General features: G+C 37.4%; 1 protein-coding gene and 1 long non-coding RNA gene across 7 annotated transcripts in view; one reads left to right on the top strand and one right to left on the bottom strand.

The window, feature by feature from the left end:
- The window catches only part of RNLS (renalase, FAD dependent amine oxidase), a 266,454-nt gene that overhangs the window by 227,864 nt on the left and 14,654 nt on the right, over window positions 1-23,936 (top strand). Inside the window, exon 6 of the mRNA XM_024744819.1 lies at window positions 12,728-12,903. Within this exon, the coding sequence (XP_024600587.1) occupies window positions 12,728-12,903 (176 nt within the window). The remainder of the gene's footprint in view (window positions 1-12,727; window positions 12,904-23,936) is intronic.
- The window catches only part of LOC112399585 (uncharacterized), a 443,663-nt gene that overhangs the window by 227,413 nt on the left and 192,314 nt on the right, over window positions 1-23,936 (bottom strand). The gene's annotated exons all lie outside the window — the stretch shown is intronic.

The following is a 23,936-nucleotide window of genomic DNA, read 5'->3' on the forward strand; positions in this document are numbered from 1 at the left end:
AACCTACAGTGACCTCTAAGTGTTCAACTGAAAGGAAGAGCCACACATCTCTCACTTTAAATCAAAATCTGAAACTGATTAAGCTTAGTGAGGAAGGCATGTCAAAAGCCAGGAGAGGCCACAAAAAGTAGGCCTCTTGCACCAAACAGTCAGCCAAGTTGTGAATGCAAAGGAAAAGTTCTGGAAGGAAATGAAAAGTGCTACTTCAGTGAATACAAATGATAAGAAAGTGAAATAGCCTTGCTTCTGATATGGCAAAAGTTTTAGTGGTCTGGATAGAAGTACAAACCAGCCACAACATTCTCGTATGCCAAAGCCTAATCGAGAGCAAGGCCCTAACTCTTTTCAATTCTGTGGAGGCTGAGAAGTGAGGAAGATGCAGAAGAAAAGTTTGAAGCTAGCAGAAGTTGTTGATTCACGAAGTTTAAGGAAGGAAGCCATCTCCATAACATAAATGTGCAAGGTGAAGCAGCAGGTGCTGATGCAGAAGCTGTAGCAAGTTATCCAGAAGATCTAGCTGAGACAATGAATGAAGGTGGCTACACTAACCAACAGATTTTCAATGTAGGTGAAACTGCTTTGTATTGGAAGAAGATGCCAGCTAGGACTTTCATAGCAAGAGAGGAGAAGTCAATACCTGGCTTCAAAATTTCAAAGGACAGGCAGACTCTTGTTAGGGGCTAATCCAGATGGTGACTTGAAGGTGAAGCCAATGCTCATTTACCATTCTGAAAATCCGAGGGCCCTGAGAATTATGCTAAATCTATTCTTCCTGTGCTCTATAAATGGAACAATGAAGCCTGGATGACAGCACATCTGTTGACAACATGGTTTACTGAATATTTTAAGCTCACTATTGAGACCTACAGCTCAGAAAAAAAAAATTCCTTTCAAAATATTACTGCTCATTGACAATGAATATGGTCACCCAAGAGCTCTGATGGAGCTGTACAATGAGATTAATGTTGTTTTCATGACTGCTAACACAACATCCATTCTGCATCCCATGGATCAAGAAGTAATTTTGACTTTTATTATTTAAGAAATACATTTTGTAAGACTACAGCTGCCATAGATAGTGATTCCTCCAATGGATCTATGCAAAGTAAATTGAAAACCTTCTGGAAAGGATTTGCCATTCTAGATGCCATTAAGAACATTCGTAAGTCACGGAAAGAGGTCAAAATATCAACATCAACAGGAATTTGGGAGAAGTTGATTCCAACCATAATGGATGTTTTTGAGGGTTTCAATACTTCAGTGGAGGAAATAACTGCAAATGTGGTAGAAATAGCAAAAGAACTGGAATTAGAAGTGGTGGCCGTAGATTTGACTAAATTGCTGCAATCTAATGATAAAACTTAGAGGAGTTGCTTCTCATGGATGAGCAAAGAAAGTAGTTCCTTGAGATGGAATCTACTCCTGGTGAAGATGCTGTGAAGACTGTTGAAATGACAACAAAGGATTTAGAATAGTACATAAACATAGTTGATAAAGCAGCAGCAGGGTTTGAGATTAACTTCAATTTGGAAAGACGTTCTACTGTGGGTAAAATGCTCTCAAACAGCAGTGCATGCTGCAGAGAAAATCGTTCATGAAAAGAAGAGTCAATTGATGTGGCAAACTTCACTGTTGTCTTATTTTAAGAAACTGCCACAGCCACCCCAGCCTTCAGCCATCACCCTGATCAGCCAGCAGCCTTCGGCATTGAGGCCAAGCCCTCCACCAGCGAAAAGATTACAACTTGCTAAAGACTTAGATGATGGTTAACATTTTTTTAGTGATGTGGTATTTTTTTAAATTGAGATATGTACATATTTTTAGACATAACGCTATTGTGCACTTAATACCATGGTATAGAGTAAACATAACTTTTATATGCGCTGGGAAAACCAAAAATTTATGTGACTCACTTTACTATGATCTTCACTTTTTTGTGGTGGTCTGGAACCAAACCCACAATATCTCTGAGCGATGCTTGTATAGCTTGCCTAAAGGTACTCCTCTGGAGAGATCTGTCTCACAAAACCAGATCTGCTTCCTCCAAATAAAGGCAAGAGCCTAAGGAATGATGGAGAGGGATGGATTCAAACATGAATTCTTGACCAAGTGGAAATCTTCCCTGACACAGAACCTCCTGAGACACTCTGCCACAGCGATTCTGTTGATCTGCAAGGATTTTTCTTTGCCATGGAATCTGGAAATCTTGCCTCCTTGGTTTTCCATAATGGAAGTCTTTAAGAAATTGCTTTCTCTGAAAAGGTCAGAATTATTTGAACAAAAAAAAAACAAAACTGGAATTTCCAATTTAGTAGCTAAATGTGATTGGAATAATCAAGAAGTCTCATGGGGGAAAATGTTATCTAAGACCCTCCATAATGTAGAAATACTTGTGAGTCTTGAGCTCTGATTTCCCAAATGTATATCTGGGTTTGGGGGGAAAACATGAGTCTGCCCCACAGCCTTGAGTCACCCTCCTCTTCCCTCTTGCTATATCAGTGTATACATATTTGCTTGTATGTGTGCTATGTCTCAAATTACAAATAAGAAAATGTATTTCTCCTCTATTACAATATATTTGTACATAGGAAGCAAAGAGAACTTTTCTATAGCCTGAATTTAGAACAGCTTATGTCAGGAGTTTGAAAAATAACAAAGAATGAAAAGAAAAACCAGAACAATGTTGTTCAACCTTTTTAAACTCCATACCCATAATCTTTATTAAGACAGGCACTGTGCTAAGTGCTTTTATGTTTGTTTGTTTGTTTTTTACATTTTATCTTTACAACAACTCTCTGAGGTAAATATTATTATCCCTGTTTTTATAAGTGAAGAAAGTAAAGCTTAGAGAAATGAAATAAAACGATGACTTCAGCCTGAGCTTTGTTTATCTCTGAATCATACTTTTTTGATCAAAGTAAAAATCTCTGTGCTGGAGAGACTAATAAAAGCTCCCCATGGAGACTTATCTCTTGCCCCAGCACCTACCCTAGAACACAATGAGGTTGATTGATACCTGGAAACAAGATTCTTTCTCATATTCTTCTTTAACCTATACTTTCTGTCATTTGTATATTTAAATTAACAGTGGCTTTTAAAATTCATTTCTAAAGATGAGATAATAACACCAAATGTGTTATTTGAAATTTTACATGCTCCGCTCACCCCCTTCCCAGATTTGGGTGAGCCAAATCCTCAGTGCCTTCCTCTACCACCAGCCCAACATTGAGAATCCTGGGAATGAAAGAACCTTGGAAATCCAGTTCTTCTACCATCACTCACATGACAAATGCTATTCATACTCATGGCACACTTCATGAGGATAGCTCAAGTTATTAGGAATCTCAAGAGGCCTAGCGTTCTCACACTCAAGATCACATATATCAAAATACACGTAAGCAAAAGTAATGTTATTTTCAGAATAAACTTGATTCCAACTTAATATATCTTTAAAAAGAAAAATATTCTCAATCCTGAGTATGTTAATTTAACTATTGTTAGTTACACATGATTTTCCACAGAGCTGTAACATTTGTGAATTTTTATCTGTTTCGGTGTGTGAATTGAGTATCTGTGGTATGTCAAGAACTGTTCTAGGTAGTAGCAGAGCTGAATCCAGACCAAGGAATTCTTAAACAATGTAGTGTGTTTTCTTACCATACTACAAAATAGCTCACTGGATTTCAACTCAAAAATGGGATGGAAATTAAAGCCCTGAAATCTAGGGCAAACTCAAGGCTTAGAAAGCTCAGATGAAGAGAAGTATTTTCATCACATTGGTCCTATGGATTCTTAGTTTTAGTCTCTTCTTTGAGGACCAGGAATTTCTGCCCTAGTGACAGCACGGAGTGGTTAGAGAAAGGATGAGCTTTACTTCTCAAATTGTCACCACTACCTGGACCTTCATTTTATAGTCACAGAAAATTAAAGCTGAAAGGGATCTGAAGATAATAAACTTTTATAACCCCTTACTTCACATATGAAGAAACTGAGGCCCAGAAGAAGGTTGTTTTTTTGCTTTGGGTTTTTTTTTTCACAATTATTGGTCAAGTTTTCTAAAGAAACTGCTAAAATCTAATCTTCTTTATATATTGGAGATATAAAGTAAGATTAAGGGCAGACAGGAGGAGAAAAGAAGAAAGAAAGGAAACGCATTTGTAGGAACAAGCATACATGTGCTAGACTTAGTACTAGATCTTCACACATTTAACTTAGTTTAGGTTACAAATGACATAAAACCCAAGTTGGTTCGCTTATCCCCTCCCCCCCAAAATAGGAGGGGGTGGAATTTATTGGTATTGTTACTGAAAAATCCAGGAGTAAAGCTCCAGACATGTCTGGATTAATTCAGTCAACATCATGAAGACTTAGTTTCTATTTCTTGACTCTACCTTCTGCTGGATTGGGTTCATTCATAGTACCAAGCATTTCAGTGCCAAGTCTTACAAAAAAAGAACCTGTTTCCCCAAATGCTCAACACTAGTCCAGGAATTGAATCTCACTGACTTGACTGGCCTGCCTTGAGTTATGTACCCATTGCTGAATTAATCACTTAGGAATGGATTAATTAATCAGTTTAACTTCCATCACCTTTATCTGGGCTGAAAGTGGGGGAGGGTTGATCTTCTAAAACAAAAATTTAGCTACTGTTGCCACAGAAGAGCCATGCCCCTCTAATCAGTAGAATTATCCCCAGTAGCTCATCCCAGCCCCTGTTCTCACCCTCCTGACCCCAACCCAAAGCCTCAGGCATTCAGTCCTCTTAGGTATTGAGGAAATAGGCAACATGTTTATTATTCAAGTAGTTTGGATTACTGGTGAATGTTATTTACTTTCTCAGCTGGCTGGAGAAGGCAAACATACTCTTCTGTGAACAGTTTTCCATTGTTTGCTGGAAGATTATTTCCTGAATTTGTATACATTTGTTTATACTGGAGCTATAGGGAAACATCTTCTGAAACTGGAAGTATGAACTTTTGGGGAATTCTCATTTTATTTTCAATTCATCGTGTGGGGTTTTACACACTTGTTTATATTTAACTAAATGCCTATCAGAATGGTTACCTTACACAGAATTGTTTAGAGGATGTCTGTGTGTCTTTTTAAACATAAGAAATCCAAACATATGTAGCCTGGGATAACAAGGATTACAAACATACATGTGTATCAGTTTTAAAACTTTCCTTCTTAGCCTCTATTTAAAATGGCAAATGCATACATCCCTAGATAGCCACAGGCCTAGAATGAACATGTCAAGGACTAAAAGAAGAGAAGAAACTAATAAGTATATTAGTTTTTTTTTAAGCTAGTATTTCCAACTCAGTGATGGAGAAGTCCCTCCTGCAGCTAAAGTTGGAGGTAATGAGGTTGCTCAGGACATGAGTAGGGCTCTTGTAAGTGAATTTTGGCTTCTGTAACTTATATACAAGAAATAGGTTTGAGATGGTTATTAAAAAGCAAATAAAACCTGCAGGTGGTCCCTCTGAATAGTGAGGCCTAGTTCCTGATTCAGGGCCAGCAGCAGCAGACACACAGAACAGCAGACACGCTGCCAAGGAGGTGGAATGCCAAATGGCAGACTGTTAGATGCTTGTTTGGGTTGGAAGGGGAAAGAGAGACAACAGGAGCACGTATCTCTCCATCTCTATCTCCTTTTCCCCTCCCCACTCTTTTTCCTTCCCTTTCCCTCTGCTATGCTTTCATCATCAAGAGTGAGTTACTTTTTTTTGCTGGACTTACTGATGCGACTGACTTACTCTCCATTACATTTGCTGCTGGGCTCTGGAGCCATATGAAGGAGTTAAATTACAATAAGAGCTCTCCTGGCTAGAGGGCAAGTCTAGTTAAGCCAGTTGCACATTGGGAGGGAGAGGGAAACTTACCACCAATACCACTGCCAGGAGGAAGGAGAGCTGACCACCCACCCCTTCAAACTGTGTGGCTCTCAACGCCTGGTCCCTTTTCTCTCTTCCCAGGAATCTGTGTCCTGAACTTAATTTGCACACACTGTCAAGACCATACCAGTTAGAGATAACGGCTCTCTAACTGTTTTGCCTGGGCGCCATTTCCCCCACTAAGATGTAAGCTTCTGAAAGGCCCTAACCGAGTTTCTCTTGGTACCAAACTGCACTAAACACCCACACGCTCATTTGACTGAATCAGTAATTAAAGAAACATTTTTACGCATTTTTTGATCCTCTTGGTCTGCAGCTATAGTGTCTGCCACTCCTTAAGTTTCTTTAATCCTCTACTTCCCTGTCAGAAATGGAATCTAGAGCTGGTTTTAGGGGAACCCAACTTCTGCCCCTTGACAGATATGGCTAAAACCAAAGTTTAACAGATGGAAAATGTCTCTGAAGTATTTGCATGTAAATAAGGATGTCTCAGTAAGTTTGAGCTTGCTATATGAGTGTAGAGTGTAGATTCCTCATATAATTTTGGAAGAAGGTAGTCAGAAATGGTGACAAATTTGGGTCAGAAGTGGGAAGGGAATATTCTAATTTAAAACTGTCCACATATCCAGTTTTCTAAGACAGTGTAAAAATGCATTCTTCCTCCATTGCTTTGTTAAGTTTGTTGTCCTATACTAAATACTTACTATATTTTTAGGACTTTTTCCCAGAGAGATGTATTCTGATTCATTGACTATTACTATCAGCCAGTACTAGGCTGATTTGACTGCCGTGTCTTTATAATGCATTTAAATATATGGCAAAATAAGTCTCCATTCACTGATCTTTTCTTTTTAATTTTTAATATTCTCATTGCCTTATTTTTCCTTTAGAATCTTTTTTTTTTTTTTTTTTTCGGTACGCGGACCTCTAGATCCTCCCGGACCGGGGCACGAACCCGCGTCCCCTGCATCAGCAGGCGGACTCTCAACCACTGTGCCACCAGGGAAGCCCTAGAATCAATTTTTAAATTCCAAAAAACTTGTAGAATTAATTAAGAATTACTTTTTTCTTACTAGTTATTGTTGGTATATAGGGAAATCAATTTAATATCAAATTTTTAAAATTAATTTGATGGATTTTATGTTGGCTTATTATTATTTTAAATCATGATTTTCCTTCTTTCTATTAATTATAAATTTTATTTTTTATCTTAGTACATTAACCAGAGCAATGTTAAATATCATTGGTATTACTAAGCATCCTTGGTTTATGCTGATTTTACTGTGAAAAATCTATATTATTTCATAGTAAAGTATGCTATAGACCAACCGCTTAAGGAAGATATTCTGTCTCATTTTGAGAAGGTCACTTTTTTTCACGTTGTATCTTTTTTCCATGAATTGATATTAATTGTTAATGGATGCCTTTTAAATACATGTTGAGATTAGCATGTTTCTTTTCATTGTACCTATTAATATGAAAGAACATACCTATTAACATTAATAGAAGAATGATCTATAGTTTGGTGTGTGTTTATATGTGTAAATGTGATGTGTATGTCTGTAATCAACATTATACTAGCTTGACAATTTTAAACAAATCACAAGTAAAACACTTAAGACCTGGAGTCTTTTTTTGTTTTAAATATTTATTGACTGTGTTTTCTATTTCTTTTATGTATTTTAGTTTATACTGATTTCTTTTATATTGTGTTAATTTTGGTAACTTTTTTTTCCAAGAAAAATTAGCCTGTTTCTTTTAGATTTAAAACTTTTTTCACATGGACACGTACACTTCTTTGGCTTTAAAGAACTTATCTGTATCTGCTATATCCTATCTGGCAGAGGGAGACAGTGGGGATGCTTGCCTATCTTTAAGTGGTGTGGAAAAAAACAAAAATGAATTAAAATGTCTCCCCTGAAATGCCAAACCACATACCCACCTTCAGGCAGATTTGGTGCCAGAATGCATTCTTCTAGTATGTTCTAAAAATCCAGTTAAAGTGGTCATATGCAGTATTACCTCCAAGGTATCTGGCAGAAATGAAAGTAACTCTCCAAAGGAATAATCTTTAAACTCAGGCCTCAAAGAATTTCTGAGACAAAGTTCCTAGGAACTTTAGGCTCACCATAGGAACATGGCTCACAATAGAAAAAAAAAAATCACGTAAGACACAAGGAAACACACCATCATGAGCAACGACGATTGATTGCACCTATTAATATGAAAAAATGTACTTATTAATATACATCTATTAATATTAATAGAAGAATGTTAATATATTGGTGTGTATTTATAGGTCTACAAAAACACTCAAACTCCTAAAGATTGCAGATTTTTAAATAACTAAAGATAATATAGTATATTGATTGTGTTTAAAGAAATAAAAGAGAGTACTGACAATGTGACTAGGGAGAAAGAAGCTATCAAAACTGATCACGCAGATTTGGAAAACAATTTTTTAAAATGAAAAACAAAATAAATTTGAAATTAAAAGGACAAATTAAACATCAGAATAAACACATATATAGGGAGAATGGTGAACCGAAAGATAAATCAGAAGAAATTACATGGAATCTGGCATAGAGAGGGAAAACATTATAAAAAGATCAAGACACATGAAGATAGAATGAGAATATCTATCATATTTCTAAGTAGAGTACTGTATCTACCAGACAGGGAGAATGGAGAGAACTAATGGCTGAACAATTTCCAAAATTAATGACAAAAATGAGTCTTCAGGTTCAGAAAACACAATGAAGTTAAAGAAAGTAAGCAAAAAGAAACTTAAAACCTCAAAATATTCAAGTAAAACTGCAGAACACCAAAGGCAAAAAGAAAACAATATAAGCATCGAGATATGAAAGAATTACCTGCAATCAAATTGAGTTGACTTCTTGACCCCCACCCAAAACTGTAGACTAAAAAAAAAGAATGCAGTGCCCATTTCATACCCATCAGGATAGCTATTTAAAAAAATAAAATACCAAGTGTTGGCAAGGGTGTGGAGAAATGAGCACCTTTGTGCATTGCTGGTAGGAATGAAGAAATGATGCAGCTGCTGCGGGAAATGATATGGTGATTGATCAACAATTTAAACACAGAATTACTGTATGATCCAGCAGTCTCACTTCTGAGTACACGCCCAAAAGAAGTGAAGGCAGAGACTTGAACAGATAATGGTACACCCATGTTCATAGCAGCATTACTCACAATATCCGAAAGGTGAACGCATTGACAAAATGTGGTATATACACACAATGCAGTATTATGTGGCCTTAAAAAAGAAGGAAATTCTGACCCCTGTTACAACATGGATGAACCTTGGAGAGAAGTGAAATAAGCCTATTACAAAAGGACAAATATTGTATGATTCCACTTATATGAGGTACCTAGAGTGGTCAAATTAATAGGGACAGAAATAGAATGGTGGTTGACAGGAGCTGGGGCAAGTGGGGAGTGAGGGATTACTTTCTAATGCCTATAGAGTTTCAATTTGGGAAGATTTTAAAAGTTCTAGTGATGGATGGTGGCGATGGTTGCAGAACAATGTGAATGTACTTAATGCCAGAGAACTGTACGCTTAAAATAGGTTTAAAAGGTACATTTTATATTATATATATTTTACCATAATAAAAACAGCTGCTGTGCCTCTACCCAGGAATAGTCTGCCACTCTTCCTGGGGTGTTAATATAAGAATCAGTCTTAATACTTTCAGAGAAGTCAACTCTGTCATCCCTTTCTAAAGCTGTTCTTACCACAGCACAGAGGTCAAAACAAAAATATTATCTAGGGGTGCCTTATGTTTGTATAGCACTTTATATTTGAAGAAGGCTTTTATGTATCCAAACCCATTTAATCTCCAAACCCATTTAATCCCGTGACAGCCTTATAAGGTAAGTAGTATTACACCCCTCTAATTGATGGAAGACAGTGGAGCCTAAGAGATTAAGTTGTCCAAGACCACTGGGCTATTAAGGATGCAAAGATTCAAATAACTTATCTTCTGACTGAAGCCATTGATCTCCCAACATACAGAAATAGTTGTCAACTTACTATGAACTTTACATTTAAAATGCCAAAAGCAAAGTGCTACGCTTGTTAAACTGAATGAAGAAAAGAAAAAGAAAGATAACATCATTACGTTCTCAGGAACCAAGGAATAATGATTACACTGAGTTTACGCTCTGAATCCTATTAACATATTTGTGGCTTTTTATAGTGCTCTGGTTCCAAGCCTTGGTCACGTTTAAACTCCAGTTGGCTATTTGTATTTGTGCACTTTAGCTTCTGAAAATACCCTTTAATTTTGGGGTTGAGGGTCTTTCCCTTAAAACTCATTGTCTTAGGTTGCAGCTGTTCAAATTTTATTTGAAATTCTCAAAAATTTTTGTCTGATTCCAATAAAAACAAGTAGCCAGGTTGTTCTCTCATTGTTATGCAAGAACTGTTTCATTTTTGGTCTTAAATTTCCTTTTTTATTGCTCTCCTTGGAGTGGATGGCTAATGTAAATGGGAGAAACCTGGCAACGCACCATCACTACCCTTAGCAATTATAGGAGCTCCCCACTAGAACAAATAGCTGGGTCAGCGCAACCTCAGGCACACAGCTGAGTTTGTTTCCCTTTGAAGACTGCCATAGATAAGTCAACTCAGAACCCCAACTCTCCTGCTTCCGAATGCTGACCCAGTAGCTTTCTCTGTCTCTGGGTGGGTCGGGAACCTCATGGAAGAGGGGTGACCTTTTTGCCACCCCTTTCTGTTAACAAGCCTCCCTGAATGTATTAACTGACAACATAGATAACACTCCCTGAGGCAGTATGCAGTAGGTTTCTCACAGTGGTGGTATTCAGTGAAAGATTTGAGATTTTGCATTCCCGTGTGGTACCAGTAAAGTAGACGCTGGCAAGTTAAACACTGAAGGTTCAAAGAGAGGGTCCTCTCTTTGCCCTTTCAAGTTGTTCCAGCTACTGTGAGGTGAAAACTGGACAATCTTCTTACCATTGCATTTACAGCACAGATTCTGAAGTCAGATCTCCCACTTCATATATATTAAAATGTTTGAGAACACGCCACTTTAAAGTGCTCGCAGCATTTTCTCTCAGAAGAGAGACCCAAATTCTTTTACAGTATTTTGCTGTAAAATTCATAAGCCAGAGCACAACAGGAAAATGAAGTACTTTAACAAAAAATTAACTCACACCTATCATTTCGACAACACCAGGAGAACTTTTCCCTTGGGTATATCTGATATATTGCTTTTATTCTCATAGCTTACATTTTTTTAAGCACCTCCTCTGTGCCAGAAACTGTGCTAAGCACTTCATACACATTATGTCGTTTAATCCAGACCACAGAACAGTGTGGTAGATGCTAACTTATTCTCATTCTACATACATACACACAAAGTAAAGAGGTTGAGTGGACACAGAGCAAGTAAGTGGCTTGTTCTGTGTAAAATTACTTTTTCTGTGTAAAGATGTACAAACCTATCTCAAAGAGATTGTTGCCTTTTATAACAACCCCGAAAAGAACTTCATAATCCCAATTTAAAGAATTTTCAGTATCAGTCTTCCCAACCCCTGTCAGTAGCTTATAGATTTTAGTAGTTTCTTCTTTCAGCAGGGGGGAGCACCAACTTTCATATTATAATTTCATGCATTTCATATCTATTTTGTTTTCCCTCAACTTTTCTCTTCTGCATAATTTAAACAAAAAATAATAACAGGAAATCTTGGTTAACATTCCTTCCAAGGTTGTATTCTCTAATGCCTCAGTCACTTTGCTTTCAATATCAAACTTTATTCAATTTTCTATATTCTACTAAACAGTGAAAGATGTGAAGCACTTGTTATTTTTCATTGTGAAAATATAGCCAAAAAAATTCAATGGCAAACAAAAAAGGAAAGTATCTCCATGTTATGAATGAAGCAGACTTTTTGTTTCAGACTTTTATTTTTAATGCTGCTTAAAAGATGAAGAACATTATGAGGTCAAGCTTGTTTTGAGAAAGGTGTTTTTTTAGGTATTTTATTCTGGCATTTATATAATTTCAACAAGATATTTTTGCAGTCCATTTAACATAAAATTAAGAAGATGAACATCTACTTCATTCTCAGAATTTAAAGCGAATATAGGCTATGTATAAGAAATGGTTCCTGGGCTTCCCTGGTGGCGCAGTGGTTGAGAATCTGCCTGCTAATGCAGGGAACATGGGTTCGAGCCCTGGTCTGGGAGGATCCCACATGCCGCGGAGCAACTAGGCCCGTGAGCCTCAACTACTGAGCCTGCGCGTCTGGAGCCTGTGCTCCGCAAAAAGAGAGGCCGCGATAGTGAGAGGCCCGCGCACCGCGATGAAGAGTGGCCCCCACTTGCCACAACTAGAGAAAGCCCTCGCACAGAAATGAAGACCCAACACAACAAAAATAAATTAATTAATTAATAAACTCCTACCCCTAACATAAAAAAAAAAAAAAAGAAATGTTCCTGCCCTGATAAGCTTACGATTTAGTGGTTGAGAGAGATAAACATACCAATAAATTTAATTATACCCAAAGCAGTACATATTAGGTCATTTTACCTTCCTTCAGGTTCTTTAACAAGACCTGAAAGTGTGTTCTCTAAAATGCATCTTGAATCTGTCCTCCACATCAGTGAAGCCTGATTTTGAATTTCAGAAGTAGCCTAATTTTATGCTTCAAAGATTAGAATCTGTTTTCCCTTCATTTATTGTCTGATTATTGTGATCAACTCTTAAATCCGGATTGAAATGCTGAGAGACACTAACATGTTACCCACTTTAAGGTGTATCTTTATGTTCCTCTTACACTAGAGTCATCGGAAATCGGGCCTTCCCTTGTGATTCACACCACTGTCTCATTTGGAGTTACATACTTAGAACACAGCACTGAAGATGTGCAGGAGTTAATCTTGCAGCAGCTGGAAAATATTTTGCCTGGTTTGCCTCAGCCAGTTGCTACCAAATGCCAGAAATGGAGACATTCACAGGTAATCAGAGAATCCAGTGGTATGTGCAGTTTTCTCAATCAGACCTGACTTTACTTTTTCTCATCCTTTGACACTCGCTAGTAAAAGAAATTAACATGATCTTGGGAGCAAATATGTGTTTGCCTAATAAAGAAGTTTACATGCAGGTTTTATTATCCCGTTATTTCTCAATAAGAGATACATATAATTTTTCCCGATGTTATGTTCAAATTCTAGCATCTCAAGACTTATATACCCTGAAGATCTGGGGTTTCCTATGCAGGCAAGGCAGGTTATATATCAAAATGCAGCTGTTTCTCTGGGGTTTTTCTAAATCAGTACTGTGGTTATATAGAAACCACTATAACCTCCCAAATTTTTGCAATATGTCGAATTAACCTTGTAAGTGTATTTTGCTACCACAATTTTCATTTTTATTAAGTTCCCACTTTGGTTTTGACTGCTGCCAGTAGAGCTGTTTGGGGGAGAAAGATGAATACCTGCAACAGCTAGTTGAGCTGTTTTTTCAGGGTTAGATAAACCTGCTGATCGCTCTCCTAGTTCAAACTTAAAATCTCTTTACACTAAGTAAATGTTGACTTTTTTGAAAATCTCTGCATACTCCAGCAGAAGTTTGTGAGTATTCACAGAAAAAGTCTTTTGATCTGTAAACTCAGTTGTGAAGTCATCTGGGGACAATGGAGCAAAGGACAGAAAGAGAAAAGAAGCAGTGACTTGTCTATTTTTTCCTAAGATTTCTGAGCACATTGATTACCTGACTTACCAGCACTATTGATTACCAAAGCTGTGAAGCCTTTAGAAAAAGTGGTTGTGAGAAATCGCAGCAGATTTTGTTTATTTTAAAGGACTTTCCAAAATCAGAGGAAATGGTAAATTACTTCCTAAAATATTGCAGCAGGTCTACGTGTTTACCCATCTCTTCTCAAGTTAAATTATACACTGAACCTTCTGGGAAAATATTTACTTAAACACATCATGGTCACTTTAAAAGACTTTACTTCTTCCTTTTAAAACAATTTTTAAAATCTCAATAGCTAATGTCTTTAAGTGATATTTAACTTAATCTTAAGTTGGCCTGAAAAAGAATACAAAGAAATAATCTTGTTGATATAATTTGAAGGTAGATGTATTACACAGCAAGTCACTTTGCAATTTATATACATTCTTTTAGAAGAAATGATAGTTTCTGAGTTTCTTCTTGTGACTTCCTCAAAATAATTTATTAATAAACTGAAAAGATGGGTTAAAATCTACTTATTTCCTAAAATTTAATGTGTTAGTAGAAATAGATTTGACTTGCCCACAAAATGACTTAGTCAAAGTTGTGCAATATCACAAAATTTAATAAAAAAAAAAAATCTTTGAACACGAAGTACATCCAAACTCTAACGATGACTTTTATTACAATTTGGATGTTCTCCCTTGAAATTATCCCAGTACATTTGAAGTCATGAAATCTACATTGGCTGCAAAGCCTGAAAGGGAATAAGATGTCATCCAAATTTAGAGGTTTGTATTTTCCACTATTCATAGTACCCTGACCAACATTCTACAGAACGTAACGTCATTAGAGCAGAGATCTTACCTACATTGTTCAATAGAGAGAGTGAGAGAGAGAGAGCTCCCATATCACCTTAGGAGAAAGGCTAATTAGTGACAGGTCCAGAGACTTAATAACATTTAGCTAGTTAGTGTTCAGTTATTATTCCCAAGAGAATGCTTCTCCAATGTTTTTAAAAGGTTCATCTTAACCCTTGAAATTTAACATAAATGTCAAGTCACCCTTTTCCGTTGCCATCCCAGGACACAAGCTCTACCTGAAATGAATTAATGAATGTCTGTGTATAAATATGGTCTAATGTAGTACTTAAACTGAAGAGAAGAATGGTGTAGAAAGATGGACAAAAAAGAAAGAACAGCCAACTGATTTTGAAGTTTCCCTCATCTGATTCCCCTTGCAGGAGAATCCTGCCCTTTATTTCTTCCAGCCTGGGTCTCACCCTTCATTCCTTTTCCTCCTTCCTCTGTCCTGCTTCACCCATACCTTCTCCTGTTCTTCCCTCTCCACCCGCTTCCTTCCCTTCTTTCTCACTGACAAACAAATGATACAGCCCTTCAAACCCTCATTTTAGAAAATCCTAGATAGACTACAGGACTGGGGTCCCTGCCTCAGGAAGCAGTGGGTGGTATGGATTCCCTATCCCAGGCCTCTCAGGCTGGACTCTCCATCTCCATGCATTTCATTTTTCTCTTCTTTTGTATTGCCTACCCTGCATCCTGGCACTCAGTGACTGTGGAGGGTAGAGAAGAAGAAAAGGAAGAGAGATCACAATGATGAACACCCACATTGCATAGTGCAACAGGCCTGGAGCTGGGCGATTCAAAGATGTGATCTCATTTAACATCAAAAGTAGCCTTATGAGGTTGCTATTTTTAACCCACTACAGCGATGAGAAAAAACAAAGCCTCAAAGACGTGAAATAAATTCCCTAAGGTCCCATGGCTAGTAATGACAAAACTAGTCTACCTGCCTCTCAGGTCCTTCCCTCCTCTTCACTGACCCTCTGTTTTGAATGGCTGCTGTAACAAATTACTGCAAGTTTGGAAGCTTAAAACAACACAAATTTATTATCGTACAGTTCTGGAGGTCAGAGGTTCAAGATGGGTCTCAGTGAGACCCTCAATGAGGGTCTCAGCTAAAATCAAAGTGTCGGCAGGGCTGTGTTTCTTTCTGTAGGCTCTAAGAGAGAATCCATTTTCTGGCCATTTACATCTTCTAGAAGCTGCCCCCAATCTTTGGCTTGAGACCCCTTCCTCCATCTTTAAAGTCAGCAACAGCAGGTCAAGTCCTTCTCATATTGCATCACTCTGACCTTTTCTCCTGCCTCAGTCTTCCTTAAAGGACCCTTGTGATTACATGGGACCCACCTGCATAATCTAGGACACTCTCCTCATCTCAGGGTCCAGTGACTGGCAACATTAATTCCAGCTGTATCCTTAACTCTTTCTTGAGATTTAACACTTACAAGTTCTAGGGGTTAGGATGTAGACATCTTGGTGGGGGGAGCCTTATTTCTGCGTAGCACACCCTTCTTTCCCCCAGAATTCTTTGGTAGATTCCTTTATGAGGCAGTATCTCCCACTCCTGTCATAAAACCTCTGGGGAGAGCACTAGCCCTTTAAAGCTTTCAGAGCAGCCAATTTAGGAAGCGGCTGCTCTCTGAAGGAGGTAAGGGAGTACTTTGTTGGGGGGGCAGTTTTGTTTCCCTGATGATGCTCTTTGTGCCTTCTGCTGCCCCTAATGTCATATATCCACAGTGGCAGCAGGGGGTGAAACGTGGTTGTTCATTTATTCATTTGGTTAGTCGTTTATTCCACAAGCATTTAACGAATGCCTAGGACATGTCTAATACTCTGCCCATGGAATCCTAGAGACTAATCTTTGCTGAAAGCCTTCTCCTAAGACACTAAGTCAAATTTTTTGTCTTGAGTAGGATAACGCTGCTTTTTTGTGGGTGCTGCTTTTAAGGAAAGAGGCAAATCAAGAAAGAAGGCGTGTTTGAAAGACTTGGGAGCTGCTCTGTGCCTCCCATTTGGGGTTTGAATAAAACACTTGAGTAGGTGGTTCAAACAAACATAACAAAGCAATGGCATTTTTTTCATGGTTCTCAGTTCCTCCCTTTTGCAGATATTTGCCTTCCATTATTTAAATGTTTATCCAGTTAATATAACTTGATGCCTAGGCTGTGATGCATTGAATTAAGATTTCTGTAACAAGTATGATACAGTAATCCATTCAGCAGAAGAGTAATAACTGATAACACCTTTCCATGTACATTGACAGGGGACACTTAATCAGTTTGATAACCCTAATACTCTCACCATTATTATTCGCTATGCCTTCCTTTGTTTCAAGTCTATCATGATGCCTTTCCCAAACTATAATAAATGTATGATTTGCTTGCGAGTTTAATGCTGATTTTCCCCCATCTTTCTGTAGTTCCTGAAAATTTCAGTGGCTTTTTCTCTCACTTAGCACATTCATGGATTACTTTATTTTTTAAAAATCACTGAATCTATTTCAAATACCAAGGAGATCAAGAGAGGAGTTTGATGGGCGGAGGAGAGTCAGGTGGTAAATGAATACCTTGGTATCTTTGGCAAAAATAAATGGATTTGGATTAGACTATCAAGCTTCTGCTGTAAAGTTAGAAATTAGTTATCTTCTATAGTTACGTTCTTTTCACTTGGTCTTTTGCCCTGAGACTGTACTTTCTCTCTCCTCAATGGCAGTCCTTTTATATTCTTTAAGGAGAAGGATGATGAACTCTTTAAGAATCTGATCAAAGCTATGAATATGAAGATGCTCATCCTTTCAAAATATACATATACACATAAACACAAAATTGCACCTAATTATGAAAATTTATCAATATAAGCAACCTAAAAGTCCTCCCATGAATCCAGCATTAAGGACACCTGCTGTAAATGTAATACTCTATAACCCAAACAAATCAAGAACCCCTCATTAGCCCAGTCTTGTGTTGTAGTCTAAGAGACAAAATTCAACAACCAAAAGGAATGTAAAGTAATTCTCATCTTTACTAGTATCTTTTATAGAACTTTTATAGAATATCCAAAATTCATCATCCTTAGCAGTACTTTTTGAAGTTTCTCTTCTCATTCCTTATATATCCCACTTCTAGAAGTTCCCTCAAATCTTTTTGCACCCTTAACTCTAGTTTTCCACAGAGTTTTCCCTGATAATCAGCCATGCAGGCTTATCTCTTTTTTTCTTTCCTCTCTTCAGCCTCCCATTCACATTCCTCACTTTTGACTCTATCTCTTTTTTTCCCCCTCTTAGATAAGTAAATCCTTTTCAATGCAAATTCCCCATTTTGGCTTCCTCAGGTCTTCCCCAGTTGATTACCTTGGTTGACATAGTACTGCCCAGGAGTTAGAAGGAATAAAAGAGAAAAGAGGAAATGTGCAACAGCTTAAGGCCAGAATTTTCTTTAGAGGTTTGTGTTTGGTGTCTGGAGGGGGATGTGTACACAGAAAAGCCTGACGTCACCCACGTACTTACATTATTCCCTCATGAGATTAATTTCTGGCCGGTAGCTGTGTCTGATTTCAGCATTGGAAGATCAGGTGGTAACTGATATTTCCATCTTTTCCTTTTCTTTCTTATGTATTTTCTATTTTATCCTCATTTTCTTCTCTTAGGCAGGTTGAAACTGAAAAGCAGGGGCTGATTGATTGTATGAATATACCAAAATTATGAATCCAAATGATTGCCCCCTTCAACATAGTCAGTCACCCTAATAAGCCACACCCTCATTTTAACAAGATCAGGCATCTCTTTCAGAGCCAGACACATATTCCTCAGGATGTAATCAGCTGAATCAGGTCTTTGAAAGCTGAGCTTGAATTTAATGTTTTAGAAACAACCAAAGTCATTTGGACTTAAATCTTTTTAATAAAATGGATGACCAATCTTGACAATTTTCTTAAATGTTTTTATAGAACTAAAGAAATATAGATCCTTGTATTTAATCTGTTTTAATGTGTCTAGTAAGCTGATTCTAAAAGCAGCTACCCCTAAAAGACATTCGCCAGTGCATCACTACAGATTTAACCATGAGGCCTTCTAGGATAAGCGCTTTGAAAGACAATAATCAGTTGTGTTTATCAGTTAAATACATTAGATGTTTTGTTTTGTAATTTATTTCTAGGATAAAATCATGCTCTTTTGGTCATTCTGCCACTAAGACTTTTCTCCCATATTTGTGTCTTGTAATTCCTGGATTTTTGATAACGTGGTGTGATTATGATCTTGGACTTTGGAGTCAGACAGACTTCAGTTCGAACCTCAGCTCTCCCTGTGCCTTTGAGCAAGCTAGACTGTAACTCTAAGCCTCAGGGCCCCATCTGTATATGGTACAACTGAACCTCCCTCATAGGGTTGTGGTCAGAATAAAAGGAGAGAACACAGTAGAAAAACTAGCACAAAGCAAGTTACTACAAAACTAGCACAAAGCAAGTCCTCAATTAATATTATTAAATAGGGGTAGCAAGAGGAGGAGGAGAGGAGTGATTCCATGGTTATTTCTTAGTAGATGAGCTCTGTGTGTCTCTTGCTGTCTTTGCTGGTACCTCTCTTCATGCCCACATGCTGTCCTACTTTTTTATTTTTTCTTACTCTCTTCTCTTTTCAGAGTCTCTGTCTTTTCTCTTTGTTTCACATACACAAATAGTTCTGGACAAGGATATTTCAGAAGGACTGACTCAATGCCAGGGGCTGTGACACTAAGTCATACCATAGGGACTGTTAACATCAGACAAGATGAGATAAAAGTGGTGTATCCCTGTAGACACAAGGACAAGGAACTCTTGTCAGTTTTTTTCAGCTTATAGATTTTCAGCTTCTTGCCATTCATTCTGAAACTATCTTGTATGGTAATTTAACACAATTTATGACATGGGTCACAATTTCCTGCCATGAAATTATGGCCACAAGAGCATTCTTGCCTATGTGCTGTAAGTTTATGGTAATATGGAGAGCCAAAACAGGCCCTTTGGGATCTATGGACTATGGCATGACCCAATCTACCAAGAGCAGGAAATCTAACAGGTGTCAGTCCTGAGCATTCCTTTGAGTAATCTCTCACCTCTTTCTCACTGGCACAGAACTAGCCAGTTGCTTCACGTTATTCTGAGGTAACTACATATGCATGAGATCATCAGCTGAGAAATTCTGATCATTGAATTAGGGATGTTCAGTCACAGTTTAATTGAAGTTTATGGGCAGATATTTCCCCTTTTCATAAAATTCCATATTATATGAGCTATTCAATGCTTTAACACATATGAATTTAATTAAATCATTTTTTTTTCAAGTACTCATGACAGGAACTTACCCTGCCACGTAGTCAGCGTCACACTTTTTCAAAAAAGCTATTTTGAACAGCATTACTTTACAGAAAACTTTAAAAAGGAGTCTGTGTCATTTTTCCTGTACAAATGCAAAATATATTCATCTGTGCCCAGTATTACTACTGGAAACTGGATGATGGATGTTATTATATGGGTGTGGACAACCTAAAAGAAATAGGCCCTTTCCCATAAACGGAAGTCCACTTGGTCTGTTTAGAGTAGACATCAGTATTATGCTCTAGAACTAACAAGCTGAACTAAAAAGTTTAGTTAACAAACGCTATTTATACCGACATTAGAAATGAATAATATATATTCATCTTTTCATTTAGCATACATTTATTGAGTTCCTACTATGTGCCAGACATTATACTGGATTCTAAAGACTCAAAGACAGCTCCCTTCATTCAAGGACCTTCCCATATAATCAGTAAGGCTGACCAATAAGCAGGTAATCATGATATGGTACAGTTTGTTTTAAGAAAGGGATACACAATGGACTGTGTGCACACAGAGCGAATTTGAGGAGAAAATGGTAATAAATAGCTTCCTAAACGAACATGTTATTTGAGCCAAATCCTACAAGATTAAGTCAGAGGGGCAAAGGGAATGATGTTGGAATGATGTTCTAACATTGTGTACACTTTCCCAGAGGCAGGAGAGTGCAAGATACAGTCTTGTTTTTCATCTTGATCTTGCCATCATCTGTTATAGCATTCATATAAACCATGACAATCTACATCATCATTTTATTAGACAGTGTATATGCATAATCATTCTCTCTCTCTCTCTCTCTCTCTCTCAAAAATGCCATTTATTAATCCCCTACTCTGTGTAGCTCACTAGGCTCTGTATGTAACTCGCTTCATCTCTACCCTGTGAAGGTTTATACTTCTTCCCCATTGCATAGGTCAGAAAGTTGGGGAGTTGAGAGCTCAGTGCCTTGTGTGAGGTTCTTCCACTAGGACGTGGCAAATATGTAATTCAAACACAGGTCTATTTAAAATCTAGTGCTTTTAAACACTCACTCTACTGATGGTAATTGAGATCTGGCTTTCCTCCAATTATGACACATTCTTCTACCATCATTCTGTTGGCTGCTGTCAGTTAGAAATAATAATTAACGTTTATACTCTGATTTTAGAAAGTACTTTTATACTTGTTTTCATTTGATCCTCACAACAATTCTGACAGATCAGGAAGCATCTTTGTTTAAATGAGGAAACTAAGGTTCAAATTGACTGGTTTGCCTAACATGACGCAATGAGTGAGCAGCAAAATAGACACTGAATATGTCACGTTTACATTCAAAAGTCCAAGCTTCACACTGTATACAAAAATTAACTAAAAATGGATCGTAGACCTAAATATAATACCTTAAACTATAAAGCTTCTAGATGAAAACATAGGAGAAAATCTTTACAGTCTTTGGCTTGGCAAACATTTCTTAGATAGCATGCAAAAAGCACAAACCATAAAAGAATAAATTGATAGGGCTTCCCTGGTGGCGCAGTGGTTGAGAGTCTGCCTGCCGGTGCAGGGGACACAGGTTCGTGCCCCGGTCCTGGAAGATCCCACATGCCGCGGAGCCGCTAGTCCCGTGAGCCATGGCCTCTGAGCCTGCACGTCCAGAGCCTGTGCTCCGCAACGGGAGAGGCCGCAACAGTGAGAGGCCCACATACCGCAAAAAAATAATAATAATAAATAAATTGATAAATAGGGCTTGATCAAAATTTTTAAAATGTCTTTGAAAGGCAGTGTTAAGAAAATGAAAAGACAAGCCATAGACTTGGAAAAACATATATCTGATAAAAGACTGGTATCGAGAATACATAAAGAACACTCACAAATCAGTAATAAGAAAACAAATGGCCCAATCATTTAAAACTGGGCAAAAGATTTGAAAGAGCACTTCACAAAGGATAGGTGTGAATTTAACCATGGAGGTGTAAGAGTTCTACAATGAAACCACAAAACATTGCTGAAAGAAATTAAAGAAGACTTAAATAAATAAAGTTATCTCATGTTCATAGATCGTAGGACTTAATATTTTTATGATGACAATATTATCCAAAGTGACCTACAGATTTATTGCAGTGTCTATCAAAATCCCAATGGCCTTTTCAGAAATGGAAAAGCTAATCCAAAAATTCACATGGAATTGCAAGGGACCCCAAATAGCCAAAACAATCTTGAAAAAGAATAAAGTTGGAGGACTTACACTTTCTGATTTCCAAACTTACTGCAAAGCTACCATAATCAAAACAGTGTGGTAATGACATAAGAATAGACATATAGATCATGGAATAGAATCAAGAGCCCAGAAATAAACCCATACCTGTGGTGAGTTGATTTCTAACAAGGTTCCCCAAAACATTCAATGGAAAAGGAATAGTCTCTTCAACATATAGTGCTGGAACAACAGGATATCCATATACAAAAGAATGAAGTTGGACCCTTACCTTACACCACATGCAAAAATTCACCTAAAATGGACTGAAAACATAAATATGTGGACTAAAATCATAAAACTCCTAGAAGACAACATAGGTGGTAAATCTTTATGACCTTGTATTCAGCAGTGGTTTCTTAAATATAAAACCAAAAGCATAAGTAACAAGAAAAAGAAGTAGGTAATTTGGACTTCATCAAAATTCAAACCTTGTGTGCACAGAAGGATTAGCAAGGAAGTGAAAAAACAACCCTAGAATAGGAGAAAATATTTGTGAATCACTTGTCTCATATGGGTCTACTATTCAGAATATATTAAGAACTCTTATAAATCAATAGCAAAAAGCCAAACCGTTCAATTTAAAACTGGGCAAAGGACTTGAATAGACATTTCTCCAAAGAAGATACAAATGGTCAACAAGCACATGAAAAGATGCCCACATCATTAGTCATTAAGGAAACACAAACTAAAACCAAATGAGATACCATTTCACAACCACTAAGATGGCTATAATTTTTGTAAAAAACGAAAAATAAGTGCTGGTAAGGATATAGAGAAATTGGAATGCTCGTACCTTGCTGGTGGGAATATAAAATGGTTTAGCCACTGTGGAAAACAGTTTGGCAGCTCCTCAATAAAGCAAACATAGAATTACAGTATGATCAATCTATTCCAATACTCGGTATAAACCCAAAAGAATTGAAAACATGTGTTCACATAAAACTGTACACACAAATGTTCACAACAGCATGATTCACAATAGCCAAAGGCAGAAACAAGCCAACTGATGACTGGATAAATATAATGTGGTATACCCATAAGATGGAATATCATTCAGCCATAAAAAGCAATGAAGTCGGTACATGCTACAGAATGGGTGAACCTTGAAAATGTTACGCTAAGTGAAAGAAACCAGACACAAAGGCCTCATCTTGAATGATTCCATTTATGTGAAATATCCAGAATAAGCACATTCATAGAGACAGAAAATAAATGTTTGCCAGTGACTACTAATGATAAATTTCATGTTATGTGTATTTTACCACCCACCAAAAAAAAGAAGAGATGTGGATGGCAAGCAAGCACACAAAAATATGCTGAACATCATTGGTCCTTGGGAAAATGCAAATTAAAATGACAATGAGATACCATGGCACACCTACTAGAATGGCTCAGATCAAAAATTCATCCCCAAATGCTGGGGGGGATGTGGAGCAACTGGAATTCTCACGTATCACCGTGGGAGTGCAGCAGGGCATGGCCCCTTAGGAAAAGAGTTTCACAGCGTCTTACAAAGTTAAATATACACTTACCATATGACCCAGCAACCCCACTCTTAGGAATTTACCCAAGAGAAATGAAGTCATATATCCACATCAAAACTATATGTGAATGTTTGTAGCAGCTTTATTAATAATAGGCAAAGACTAGAAATATCTCAAATATTAATTACCTGGTAATGGTCAAAACTGTTGCACATCCATAAATGCAAAACTACACTGAAATAAAATGGAACAAACTGATAATATTTGCAATAAACATGAGTAAATCTCAGAAGCATTATCTACGTGAAAGAATCCAGACTCATAGGCTACATACTGTATTATTCTATTTGTATGACTTTCTGGAATAGGCAAAACTGTAG

The sequence above is a fragment of the Neophocaena asiaeorientalis genome, unplaced genomic scaffold, assembly GCF_003031525.2.
Source record: "Neophocaena asiaeorientalis asiaeorientalis breed wild unplaced genomic scaffold, Neophocaena_asiaeorientalis_V1.1 scaffold131, whole genome shotgun sequence".
In the NCBI taxonomy this organism is placed as follows: Eukaryota; Metazoa; Chordata; class Mammalia; order Artiodactyla; family Phocoenidae; genus Neophocaena; species Neophocaena asiaeorientalis.